The sequence below is a fragment of the Coloeus monedula genome (assembly GCF_965178545.1).
Source record: "Coloeus monedula genome assembly, chromosome: 1".
NCBI classification, from domain to species: Eukaryota; Metazoa; Chordata; class Aves; order Passeriformes; family Corvidae; genus Coloeus; species Coloeus monedula.
In genome coordinates, this window is record NC_138781.1 from 21,264,424 (window position 1) to 21,278,102 (window position 13,679).

A 13,679-nucleotide genomic window follows, 5' to 3' on the forward strand; every position below is an offset into this window, starting at 1 on the left:
GCATATTATGAAATCATCACTAGGCAAGATCTGAATAAATCTTGGATATCTACCTGTTTTTTCTCTTATAACATAACCCTGAAACCTTTTGAGTTATCAAGTGTGGTATGAACTAGTACATACCCTAAGTCAAGTCTGCTATAGAATTCATAAAGAGTGTCCAGCTGGGACAAGCAGAATGGAAACCCTTTCCGTCTTGTCTTTCACTTTCTGTTCATTGCATAATGTTTCTTTTTCCTTAAAAAACAACAGGAGAAAACGCTACCAAACACAAGCAAAATAAAAACAAGCAAAATACTAAAGCTTTTTCAGGGGTTACTATGGGTGCCACTATAAGTGAGCTGCCAGAAAAAGTTCTCTGTATGCGTGGTGCAGCCTTCATGGTGATGGCTTTGTCTCAGTTAGTTGTTTATTTAAGAGGGAAACATCTTTAGGTTTTGGTACTGTGGGCAAGTTGTCTATAAAAGCTACTAAAGAAAACTACTCACAAATGTCCCAAAAAGGACATCAAAACTCTTACTTTCTTCTGCTATTTAAAGTGTTCCTAACCCTGAAACATACTTCTCTAAGGCCAACGAAATTAGAAAAATGTAAATGTTGTACAAAAAGAGGATCAGATCCATAAACTGTCCGTGTCTGCTCCTATTAGGACATTAATCAATGGAATTCAGTGAAGGACTGGCTGTTGCCCATGTGAAGTATTTGTTTAAATTTGTGAAATCCTGACCATCTGAAAGACAGAGGAGCACTAGAAAACACACTGCCAGCCCTGGACCAAACCCATCCAGCTATTTAACTTCAAAGCTTGGTATTTGCGTCATGCTCGATGACTTCAGGGCTTCTTAAGCAAACCAGTGCTCCAACTATAGAAGCAGCAAGTAAGGGTTTGTTTACAAGCCTAAGTACTGGTTTAATTAACTAATTTAGATCAATTTAGGTTTCCAGTCTGTACCACTGCAAGGTCTGTTGCAAGGCTCAGTCTTCTGAATTGGGTACGTCAGTCATGTTGAATGATAGCAATAGTGGAGTGAAAGCCATGCCCAGATGAACTCTGGGGCTTTGAAAATGCAACAAAGCTCTTTCCAAAGGCAGAGGCAGCAGGAAAATTGATCCTTTTTCCTCATGGCTTGGCTCCAGTTTTTCTCTAGGCCTGGATGGATCCAGCAAGCCAGTCTGGATCTTTCCAGAGACCCCTGTGTGGGGACTCCAGGCAAAAAGAGGAAATATTCTGGGCTATAGATTCCCAAACCCCAGGCAACAACCATTAACAAAGACTTGCCCAAGTCCCAGTGTGGTGCTTGTGTTGTTGACTCCATCTGTCAGGGAAAATGACGGCTTTAGATGGATAACTGTCGTAAGCCTTAGAACATATTGCTACAATGCTGGAAACATTAGAAGCTGTCAAATCAGCCATCCTCTGACCTTGCATTGTATTTATTTGCAGAGAGATGTAATGCCTAAATTAATGAATGAATTACTTAAAACACAAAGCAGAATGGAAGGATTGTCAGGAAGGGACACCATAAAGTTTCAACATGACTTATATGAAAGTGGCAAGAAATTGTTTTGCAGCTCTTCGTTTAATGGACAATTAAGGATTTGGAATAAAATGCATAGAGTTTAATGGCATTTCTTCCCCTATGATACAAGCTGGAGAGAAATGAGATTGTGGCATGGGTTACCTTGTGTTAAATAGTTTGGAAGTCAATGGATACAACGAAGACATTTATGAGACCATCTCTGACATGTGAAATGTTTTCTTTCATGTACACTTGTGAAAAAATTGCTTAGAAAGGAATTATCATATTTGTTTTATGTTACTGCAGTTTTAATTTAAATAATCTAATTTGTGATGGAAAAAAATGTGTGAGAGATTTCTATATAGCTATTCTCAAGCCATTTTGTTTTTTCCAGATTTAATTGTGGGTGCATTTGGAGCTGGAAAAGCAGTTGTTTACAGGTATGTGGTAAATGCAATGGATTTGATATTTTACAGCTTTGGTGGGAGATCATTAAATTAAAAAATGTCATATTCCTGTTTCCCTGTTGCAATGTGTAAAAGGTGGTCGTTAGAGATGATAAAGTAAACATCTTGTGAGAAAGAAATGGTTTTTTCCCATGCTCAAAACCTGTAATTATCAATGAAAATTTCCATGCTTAGACTTAGCTCAAGCAGCTTCTGAAATGTTTGACTCTTCAGTTAATTTTAAGTAAGAAACTTAAAAGGCATGTCATTGAAAATTAATGTGGTTTCTGGGGGAATGGTGCTAGTAAGAAATTTTAAAGTGACCAATCCTCGGAGACTGTGTATGTTAAGACATGAAACATTTATTGAAAACAAAGACTGCTACTTTTAGCCTCAGTTTAAAAAATGCACATGATCCTATTTTACAAGACAAAATGTTGTTGCTGACTATGGATTTTCACTAAATGCACTTTTTGATTAGATACAAAATTAAAAACTACTAAATACATAAGCAGAAATCTGCTAATGCTCTCTTAGTCCAGCCGTGCTGACAGTTCATTTCATTTAAATATTCACCATCCATTTCTACAAAAATGTAGTCATATTTCTGATTCTTGTCTGGCTTCTTGTCTGTATTCCCAACAGCACCTGACAGAGAGGAGGCATGTCCTACTTCCCAACTGAATGTTTGTGAAAGCATAAGAATTTTGTAAAACAGGAATGTTAGCTCATCTCAGCTAACACTGTAGGTGCAGCGAAAAGACCCTATTTCCCTACTGCACTATGAAAAAACCATGCAAATACTTTGCAGTCCATCACATCGCAATGCCATGAGTGATTGCACAGGATGTGAAACACTGATGAATTATATCCACTGTGTATTTTCAATAACAATAAAATGTGTTCTATTCAATTTTAGAAAGTGAATAGCAGGAGGCCATTTCCTGGCCAGAATGTATCAAATATACAACTTGTCATATTGTCGAAATAGAGTTTTATTACGGAAATTTTCTAGGACAAAAAAGTTTTCCCTGTTGCACAAAAGTGAAAAAGTCATTTTATTTTTTAATGTCTTGCTGAAGTAATACAAAGAAGTAATCATAAAAGCTCAGATATGGATTAAAATAGAAGGAAAGTTAGAAAACTGGGGTAGCTGGAAATATGTAAGTTACTGTAAATAGTACTGCTGTCTTAAAAGAAACAGAATCTGGGCACATCCTTCTTTTCATTTGTCTTCTAAACTGCTTGCACTTATAGATTATCTCATCACTTAGTAACAGCTTCAGAGGGATGGTTTCCATCACCAAAACTATATATTCACATACTCAGCAGAATTTACTGATGATTATCCCTGGTTTACAAAGTCACTTGTCTCAAGAAATGTCAGACAGAGTTTACTTGATTATTGGTTCAAGATACTCTACACCAACTTCTACTTTAACCAAAACATGTTTATTTTTTTAAGAGTCTTAAAACAGACATAGTAAGTCTGAATGTATAATTATTAATGGAGGCAGTACAAAACAAATCTGCAAGATGGCTAAAGGACTGCTGTAAAACCCAAAAAGGCAGACTCTGTCCCTTTGAGAAAACTCAGTGTGATGAAATGTGTCTGATGTGCCTCAGTCCTGGGACACATCTCTTGTTTAACCATAGGATACTGTTTCCGTGATGTGTTAACCTGTGGGGTTTTTTTGTGAATCTCAGTAGGATTCTGACAAAAAAAAATAAAAAGGTTCTTTTGGCTATGTGCAGCATTATAAAACTGTGTTCTCCCAAGTAACCCTACATGTCTGGCTTCTTTGTGGCCAACTCAGTTAAGTGTTTGCTCTGCTGCAACTTAGGTACTAATGTGCTCCTTCTGTTACGTGGTGAACCTTATTTCTGTCCCCCAGAGCCAGACCTGTTGTGACTGTGAATGCTCATCTTATTTTGAACCCCATGATTGTGAATCCAGACAATAAAACCTGTCAACTCCCCAACTCTCAGCTTTTGGTGGCCTGGTAAGTCTATGATTACTCAGAAAATATCCTTATCCTCTTCCTCAAATAACTTCTTGTCCCTTAATTTTATTACAACTCTTTCTTGAATGTGTTTTAAGTTCAAAATGCTGAAACATGCTCTGAGCACAACAAAACCCCCTATATAGAGATCTTTTTGATATTTATCAGTACTTCACAGATTGTCTAACTAACTGTGGCAGCTAAAAGTTGAGTCCTTTGACACACTGAGTCTCCTTCTGCATAGGAGGATGCTCAGTGTCTTCTAGGGTCAAGCTGGAAAGTTATGTGCAATGTTTAGATGAATGAAATATGAAACAGCTAAAACAGATAAAACACGTAAACAGTCAAGTGTTTGTTGGCAAAATGTAACAGTGAAAGTGATGCAGAGCTGGTGTGTCCAGTTTTCAGCTGGAGAAAGACAGATCTTAGTCCTTTGTGGAAGAGAGAAGGTATCTGGCTAGCCATCCTGAAAGAAGTGCACAGGATGTTGTTGCTGGCTGTCTTTGGTCAGAGGAAAGGTTTTTTTAGCACATCACACAGGACAATGTTTCAACTGTCCTTAAAGGAGAAACCCTTAACCACAGTAGTGTTTAACTTTGAAAAGGAAAAAAAAAAAACCAACGAAAAAACAACAAAAAACCAAAACCAACCAAACAAAAAAAACCAAACCAAAAAAAAAACAACAAAAAACTCCCAAAAAAAACCATTAACAACCTTTGAGCTAATTAAAAAAATATAAGATCAGTTACAAGTACAAATGGTTGCAGGGCAGTTGGAGGCTATCTAATAGCACATAACAGCACATAAAGGCACAATTACTGCACTAGAAAAAAGTCACTTCGAAAGGGCCTCAGAAACAGTTGACAGAAGAGGCTATTACAAATACATGAGATACTGTTTAAAAGTGGAAAGTGTAACAAATGAGGAAACTAAAATCAAAACAGAGTATAAACACGTGCAAGTTGAATATAAAATGCTAGTAAGTCTTGCCAGAGAGACTGTGAGGAACAGATTTCTAAGGCATAAAAACATTAGAAGCAGGAAGCCTGCCAGGATGTGGGCTGGACAAAAACAATATTAAGGTGTAAAGGAGGACTCCAGCACATAACATCATCGCAGAAATTTTGCACTGCTTTTAAACCAAAGATGGTCAGAGGATTTCCTCACACTGGAGACATTCTTTACAGGAGAGGAGTTCTAAAAATCATCTAAAATGTAAGATTCAGCAAAAGAGTCTTTAGAATTAATTGATAAATATGAACTGTAAAACATAATCATGAGAAGCTGTTCATGTAAGAGCCATAAAGGAACTAAACTCTGATACACTTAAACCAATAAATATGTGGGCTTCCAATGCATCTGGGAGGGGGTTGTCAAGAGATTTTCACTCTTGCGCTGTTCTTTTACACTTTAGAGGACTTTGTCATATTCTTTGTCATGTTCCTCATTTTTACATCCAATGTAGAAAATTGCCCATCTACAGAGCAATGTAGAAGGCACTTGGTGGAACCATGCAATCCCAGAACTTTACAAGACTTTGGCTTTTCTGTGTTACAGTGGTGATACTGCAACACGTGTATCAGACAATGAGGCCCGTGGAAAGAATTACATATGGACTGATTCTTGCTAGATGTTTCAGAGATGTTTATTTCTCCAGCCCCATGGCCGGGGCTCTGCCCAGGAACTGTTCCAGTCACGGGACCCGAGGGTCCTTCTGCCCGCGCAGGGAACACAAACCAACCCATGGGAACGAGGCTGAGCAGGGGCAGGGAAACCCCGTGCCTGTGCCCTCAGGGCCCCTCTGCCAGGGCTCCATGGCAGGGGAGGGACCCCGACATTTCTGGAATTTTTTATTCAAGTACCTTTTGTTTTAACAGTTGATGTAAAAGAGAATTTGAAATATGGACACTTGGCTGAAGGATGTTCATTGATCCAAATTATGTTGTTTCACAGCTCCAGGTTTTAAGACTTTTAAAAAATGCTTAGTTGTCCTAATGGAAAAGATTTTGGAACCACAACAGTTATCAACAGAGTATTGAAAGAAAAAATGTGGGTTTTTTTCACAGGAGGAAAAACATCTCTCTTAAAAAAATATTCTTGCTCCAAGATACTGTTTAGAAAAGGAAGGAAGGAAGAAATACATACTCCTTTAACATATATTTTTTTATTTCTTTTCATTTTTCCACTACAACAAGCCAGAAGATGTTTGATTCATATCTATAAGAGCTTTGATAGGAGCATAATTTAATTTCTGTCTGCTTTATTCTAAAATACTGTTCCCTAAAGATCTAGTTCATGTTATGAAATGACTGAAGAGCAGCTGCTCTTTTCCACACTGTAATTTTCCTCCTTAGTTGATACAAACTTGTATAGTACATATGAAAACAATTAGTAGGGAAACTCCAACAGGCAAAGAATTCCTCAGACCCATGGGATAGATTTCTGTATCTCTTAGCCAGCTGTGCAACTTGTATAAAAACTCTACTGACTGACACTGCAAAATTAGAATGAAAGGAAACATCCTACCAGAAGAGTTTCAGGAAGTGTGTGTGCATGAATAATGTGGATTATTTTACATTTCCAAGTATTAGAAAAATATTATTTCTGCCATGATATAAATTGCAAAGCTGAAGCAACAGAGGAAACGTGCACAAAAAGTCATTTTTATGCACAGCCCAAAGAGAATTGTCCTGAACTTCTAGAAACATATAATTCATTCTCTGCTGTGTGTAAAATGTGGCTATTTCTGAGTTCCCAAAACCAGCAAATCTGGAACAAATTCTGCAACTTTGAAGCTATTAAAGAATATGGAAAAATGCCTCCCCCCCCCCCCAGGTGTGAAAGATGGAAGTTAATATCTCTAAAAAGAGGTAAATAAATTGAAGATTTTCATTTTTCAAAAGCTATTTCCACATCATGCAATTTATTACATTCAAGATTGGGTTCTAGCTACCAGGAGGTCTTATTTATCTATGCATTGGCATTTTTATTACCATTTGAGGTCTGATTATTCACTAGCTACCTTATGTATTTGTTCTTAAATTGCAGCTGCAAAAGTTATTTACTCACCTCTCACTAATTTAAGGTAAATATTGTTAATTCCATTTTGTAGAGGAGCAATAAGTCAGAGAAGTTACCTGACTTACCAAAAATTGCATAGAAGTGTCCAATCATGATAAAAAGTCGATTTGTAGAATACACTTTGTATATATATTTGTATATTTCTGTTTTATATTTGTAGAATATAGTTTTTATTTGTAAGTGCTTTTCAGGTTTGGATGTCTATTTGAGATGTGCCTTGTAGGCTATCCACCTTCTGTAAACCCACTGAAACAAGAAGCAGACTGCTTAAAATTTCTGATATTCAAGTTCCTACTATCAAATGATACTCTGAAAAAAAGTTGTTTGTTTATCTCCAAATTTGTTACTACTAGAGTAGTAATAAAATATTTATAATCTTGAGTCAGCTAGATTCAGTAAATGAGACATTTCTACATACACTTACAAAAAGCTGAATACAGAATTCCTACCGAAGATATAAAACCCCAAAATAATAATATTTCAGCCTTTCCTAGCTGCATAGGTTAGACTATGTTTCTCCTTCTGCTCCGTTCTACTGCAAGTATTTTGTTTTCTCATTGACATAATTTTAAAGAGGATGTGATTGGTGCCCCGTGGATATGGACCATGGGGCCATTGTTGAGATGAATCTGTGTGAAATTATCCACAGACTGTTGGCCAGCCTGACTCCATGGGTTGTATAGCAAAGCCATATGGCCAAGAGTCAGAAGATGGATGCCTCACTGCTCGGGGGCTGGTGAAAGGGGGGTAGGCAGGTGGTGTCACTTGCTACCAACGCAGTTGGGTTGCTGTACAGAGACCTCTGTGCCAGGTTTTAGCTTCAGTAGCCCTAGAGACGAGGGCTATTTGTCCAAAGGGCAGTCACTTACCTAGCAGCCCTACTGCTACTGCAGCCTGGCCATGTGATGTAGATCAGCCATGAGATGCCTTCAGCATTAAAACTCTGTGATGGTGACTGGATTAGACTTTGGCATAACAGAATCTAAAAGCAGGGCAAGTATTAGAGCATTGTAATAGAAGTGTATTGACTTGCTTTTGCATATTGTACTTCAAAGAGGAAACTGGTTAAAGGTTGTTCATCAGTAGATGATAACAGCTTCTTCTCTTCTTCTGTGGAGGTTTGTGACCTTGCAGGTTGGTTATAAGCCTCACACAGAATGGAAGTCATTAACATTAAAGCTTACATTAGCCTTTCTGCTAAGGCATTATCCATTTTTCTCTCCATCTGGAAACCTGTGCGCTAAAGAAATTGTTAACAATGACAAATGACGTCTGGTAGGATCTGCTAATGCCTTGCTTCTCACCTCGTGAAGTTTTCTTTTTTTTTTCAGCTGCTAGAGTAGCCAGACCAAAGTAAATGCTTTCTGGTACAAAGTCCTGTCTAGAAAGTATTGTACATGGGTAACTAACTGATTTTCTAAGGATTGAGCACTTCGGGTGATATTAGGTAATTTTATTAGGCTTGGCTTTTGAAGAGATTGCTCCCATCTGTGCCAAGAGTAGTTATGAAGAAAGGAATATTTTCTAGCTTCTTGTTCTTGTAAAAATATTTCTGTCTACCTGAAGAACATAAAATTATCTTAAACAAACTGCTGTGTTGACCCGAGGTTGTCAGGAAAAGCTAGTGTGTTCAGTTTTAAGGCTTTCCCTCTATTTTGTAACTACAATCAAATACTATTCAAAGCATAATCTCAGAGTGATGACAGACACAGCAGAATAAATGTGATGTGGGGATCTCTTCAGAGAGGCAAGATTGATAGCATATAAAAAGTTCATATGCTTTAGGATGATGTACTATTTCCCATTTGTTTCTTATTTGCTGAAGTTTTCTTCCTCTGATTGTTAATTGTGTTATTTGATTGATTGCTCCTACAAGCAAGCTCAAAAGCTCAGCTGTTTTATTTCTTACTGTACCTAGGAGTCAGATCTCAAATCTCTATGAATTCTTTAGACTCTTGTCCTCTTTTGTGGTCCGTCTTTCCCTCTGCTTTTCTTTTTCTTGATGCTAAACATCCCTCAGCATCTCCCCAACATCTTCTTGTTGAAGTGATGAGCATATCTAAATTCATCTAGGTTTGCAATTGAAATCTTTGATGTCTTTAGAACTATTTCTGAACCAAAAAATAAAATCTCAAATGTGTAGCAGAATTCTGCTAAAGCTGTAGTCTTGCTTCTTGTGTGGCCAGAGTGTGGGAGATTAGCCACTCCAAATTTTTGCTTTTTTGCTCTGCCATTCCCTTTTTGACATGCTCTGCCTGGAGTGGAAGGAGTAAATCTTGACTCTCACAGTAATGTAGAAGAAAATGACTTCAGTCATCAAATATGTATGATGAATTATTCTGTTCATTGCAGTAAATAAAGCATAGACTGAAATTTTTCTGTTTAACAAGTAAAGCATTCCAAGCTGCATTTTTGAACTCAACCGTTTTTCAAACATGATAGGGCAAAATTTATGTGATTTCTCCAAAGCAAGATAGCTGAGTTTAATACAATGGCAGCTCTTGAGTTTACATTTGAGAAAATACAGTCTTTGACATGTGAGACTGGCCTGTGAAGTCTGATGTCTAAATTGAATTTATACAATTACACAAGATTTCCTCATTTTTTTTGTTTTGTCCTTGTGTATTTGGAAATAATTGGTTCTTCATGTATTAACTCATAATTGTAAAGAAGTAGGAATATGAATAAATTTTCAATTTCTGCATGGACTGGAGAAAGGCTACAGTTAAACAGAGATTAATGGCATAATGCCATTCTTTTTCCTCAAGAAATTATGGCCTTTTTTTCCCAAGAAAATAATTTTTCATTAAGGTCATGAGAGTAACATGTATGCCAAATGTGGCAGTTTCATTACATCTGTCAGAGGAAACAAACATGCAATTGGAATGTGATTACAGGTTGGTTTAATGGTTATGTTAGTGGTTTTGTATCCACTGAACAGAGACATTAGTATACAGGATAACAGTACAGGATATATATAACTACGGGATAACAGTAGTGAGGAAATCAAGAGCAATGAATAAAGCAAAATTTTTTATTTAACTCAAGCTGATTTTAGTGCTGACCTACAAACAATTTAGGTTTTATGTTTCAAATTAATTATAGCCTCTTGAAATAATGAAAATCTTACAGTAATTCCAGTGGAACACATTGGTATCCTGAGTGTTTTAATTTGCTAGAAAACAGCTTCAGCATTGACTAGATGCTCTTAAGATTTTTCTGATTTGACCATCATGAACCAGAAAGGATTTCTGCAGACAGCCTGTTACAAAGGTGGTTTGCTGAACCTCAGTATAAAGAACCCATTTTTGGCAATAGTGTTAGAAGGGTCATTTCCATGGTCTCTCTCAAGAACTACTGGGAACAGAGAATATTCTCCATACCTTTGCCAGGAAGTATTCAGAGACTGTCCTCTGTAATTATTAGTGCAGCCTAGGAGACTTCCTGACTTAATTAGGGAGTATCATAGTTAGCCAGATACAGATCTCAATTAACATCTTTTTAAGAAAACAAAAATAAAACTTAAAAGATACGACTCGGGAACTGCTGATTCCCAGGTCAGTCCATTTTCAGCTAATAATGAATGACTTCTCCTTTTTTTATTTGTAGCTTTACTGTAAGAGTCTGCGCAGATTTTGAAGGTCAAAGTATTTCAGATGAGATAGGTAAGAAATGTTTTCTGTTTCTATAATTCACTCTGGCCTGCTCCATTTCAGATGTATTTTTTTCCTACACTTGGAAAGACAATAAGAGTGAGATCCTCCTAAGGCAAGAAAATGCAGTTAAAAAAAAGTGCATGTGTATATGTGTGTGTGTGTGTATATATCTCACAAGCCTTTTATTACTCAGTTAAATGATTTTTGTTTCAGATTAAGTAATTTTCTAAGCAAAACCAAGAATGTACCTTGTTGGAGAATGTTCTGTTTTGGAAAAAAAAAATTAAAGAGACAGAAGTCCTGTACACATATGATCTGTCAATGAAATCAGAAAGCTTAAATTACATGTCCTGCATACTTTGGATCAAAAACTTGTGGGCTTTTAAACAGACAGGCACTTAAAGCATGGATTAGTTTTTCTTGAAAGACTTGGTTAGGTTAATTAGTTATAATGCATAATGAATTCTTTGCTATTTTGTTTCTGTTAAATCAATAACTAGTTTATTTATTTATTTGTATCCTTTAGTGCTGAAAGGTGAATTGCAGTTAGACTCATTGAAACAGAAAGGAGCTGTTAAGAGGACCCTCTTCTTTGATTACCATCAACCATATCATTATTTCTCCATTGTGATAGAAAGACAGAAACAACTCCATTGCCAGGACTTCCTTGTTTATCTCAGAGTAAGTTGTTTAAAATATTTTGGATTGTCATCATTGCTTGAGTAGTGCCAGGGATTTAAAGATAATAATAAAAAAGGAGCCACTGGAAAAGGAGGAATAATTTCCAAAATTACAAAAATGGGATGTAAGATAGACCTCATCTGTATGTTCAATATGTCCAGAGCATATTGCTACCTTGAAAAAATTTGTTACGTAAATCTTTGGCTCATCTTTTGTTAATATAAGTATTAAAGAAAAATTTCTTTTGAAGAGTGTAGGGTTTCTGTGTGTAAAAATGCACTCATTTCACACTCTTCTGGAAATTCTGATCAAATACTGCATCTTCCGATACAAAAATGCAAGATTGCTTTCCTTTTTTGGTATCCCTTTACTTTTTAGTATTCACGGTGCGGTAATAAACTAATGATGTTAAATATCATGCCAGTTCAGGTTCAAAAGATATTTTAAAAGAGTCTTACAGAAATATTGGCCTAAAATACATATATTTAAAAAACATTTTAAAGATATTTTTAAATGTTTTTAGAAAAATTAAAACTGTGGAATTGAAGTTGTAAAGGAGAAAGGGTCAACACTTGCTCACTTGCAGGTGGAGTTACCTCATGCGATTGAAGTAGATTCCAAGTCTGGTCCAAGAAATGCAGTGGGAGGTGAAATGGAGAAGTTTCAAGCACTATGTAAGGACATATCTAGACAATAAAGGTGGTTGAGTTTTACCATTGCTAATTCAAATAAATTCTTGGTTATGGTACAAATATGGTACAAATACATGGTACAGCAATATTACCTCTACAAATCCACACATGCCCTACCTCCATTTCAAAAGGAAGGCAGGCAGTAGCTGATAGGAGCTGGTTCTGTGTGTCTCTCTTAAACAGCTTCATTTTAGGCTAATGCTTTGAAAAATTTCTGAGTCTACTCAGCTCAGCCAGCTTCTTCCAGATGTTGGGCTGTGGAGGCAATGTGTTCTGGGCATTCCAATTACTGGTGAGTCACTTTGCTTTCCTAATGACACCACGTGCAGCCAGAATTTGGCCAGCAGCTGTCGAAGAATCATGCCTTTACCTTCAATAAAGACTACATCTTCACCTTCAGAAGTCTGAATCTGTTGTCATACTGTACTAACTGAAATAATCATAGTAAACCATTGGTTTTTATTATGTGATTGTCTCTCACAGGATGAAACAGAATTTAGAGATAAATTATCTCCCATCAATATAAACTTCAATTATAGTTTGGATGAGTCCAGTTTTGAAGATAGTTTGACTGTGAAGCCAATACTGAACTATTACCAGAAAAGCTCATTAGCAGAGCAGGTATGAATTTTGCATGCCATGTTTTCTGTATATAAACATCAAAGCATTTACAATTGTTATGTGTGTCATCTTCCTTAAAAAAGAGTATCACGGCCAGAAATTACACAACTGGGATTTAATTAATTCAAAATGTGGATTGAATATAAATATAGAACCAACAGGCCTTTCAAGTATTTCCAAAACTTTCTTGTGCTCATAGTTCTGATTGCATTCTAGAATACGTAAGCCAAGTTAGTGTGGGAAAGGGCCTGAAGATTATATTGTTCTGCTAAGGACATATTTTACCATCTAAATGATCTCCAACTACCATGTGAAAAGGAACTTACAGAAAGGAGAAAAATATTTAATTCACTAAGGCAGTGCTAGTGGTATTTAAGACACGTTAGCAATATTTAAGGAAGTGATTTGGACTTAGAGGCATGTACTAACTGTATTATAATTTTTTACTTTGCAATAATACAGGCTTACATTCTGGTTGACTGTGGGGAGGACAACTTATGTATTCCTGACTTGCATCTTTCTGCAATGCCGTAAGTTAAATAAAATAAATTATGCTGTATATAAGAAAGTCCAGACACTGCTGACTGTTGCAACAGAATGAAGTATGTAGAACACAGTTCTGTTGTTTACTATAGCTAATCATTCTTATCTGATTTACAGATTTTAATTTGTGCATCCATTTCATCTATAAAACCAAGAAATGGAGAAATACACAGTTCCAAACCACATTCATGATGTTTAAGGGTTATCACAGAAAATATAGTTTGCAGGTGTTTGTTAGTGGTTCTAGTTCTCCGAAAATCAAGAGGTGATACAAATTGTTCACAGGAGATTTCAAGTTTTTTATTTCAGTGTGCCAGTGACTTTGAACTTGGATGCAATTCTCCTGTACTCAATATACAGTGAAGTAAATAAATGTCAGAATAGAATTTTCAATACATGGCAACAGTTTCTCCTATGAAGGGAGAAATATTCCAAG

At 36.4% G+C, this 13,679-nt stretch overlaps 1 protein-coding gene across 1 annotated transcript in view; it reads left to right on the top strand.

Annotated features, from left to right (window-relative positions):
• The window catches only part of ITGA8 (integrin subunit alpha 8), a gene marked incomplete at both ends in the record, with an annotated part of 110,210 nt that overhangs the window by 39,637 nt on the left and 56,894 nt on the right, over positions 1-13,679 (top strand). The window contains 6 exons of the mRNA XM_082278149.1: positions 1,915-1,960; positions 3,862-3,969; positions 10,660-10,715; positions 11,233-11,387; positions 12,563-12,700; positions 13,163-13,230. Coding sequence (XP_082134275.1) covers positions 1,915-1,960; positions 3,862-3,969; positions 10,660-10,715; positions 11,233-11,387; positions 12,563-12,700; positions 13,163-13,230 — 571 coding nt within the window. The remainder of the gene's footprint in view (positions 1-1,914; positions 1,961-3,861; positions 3,970-10,659; positions 10,716-11,232; positions 11,388-12,562; positions 12,701-13,162; positions 13,231-13,679) is intronic.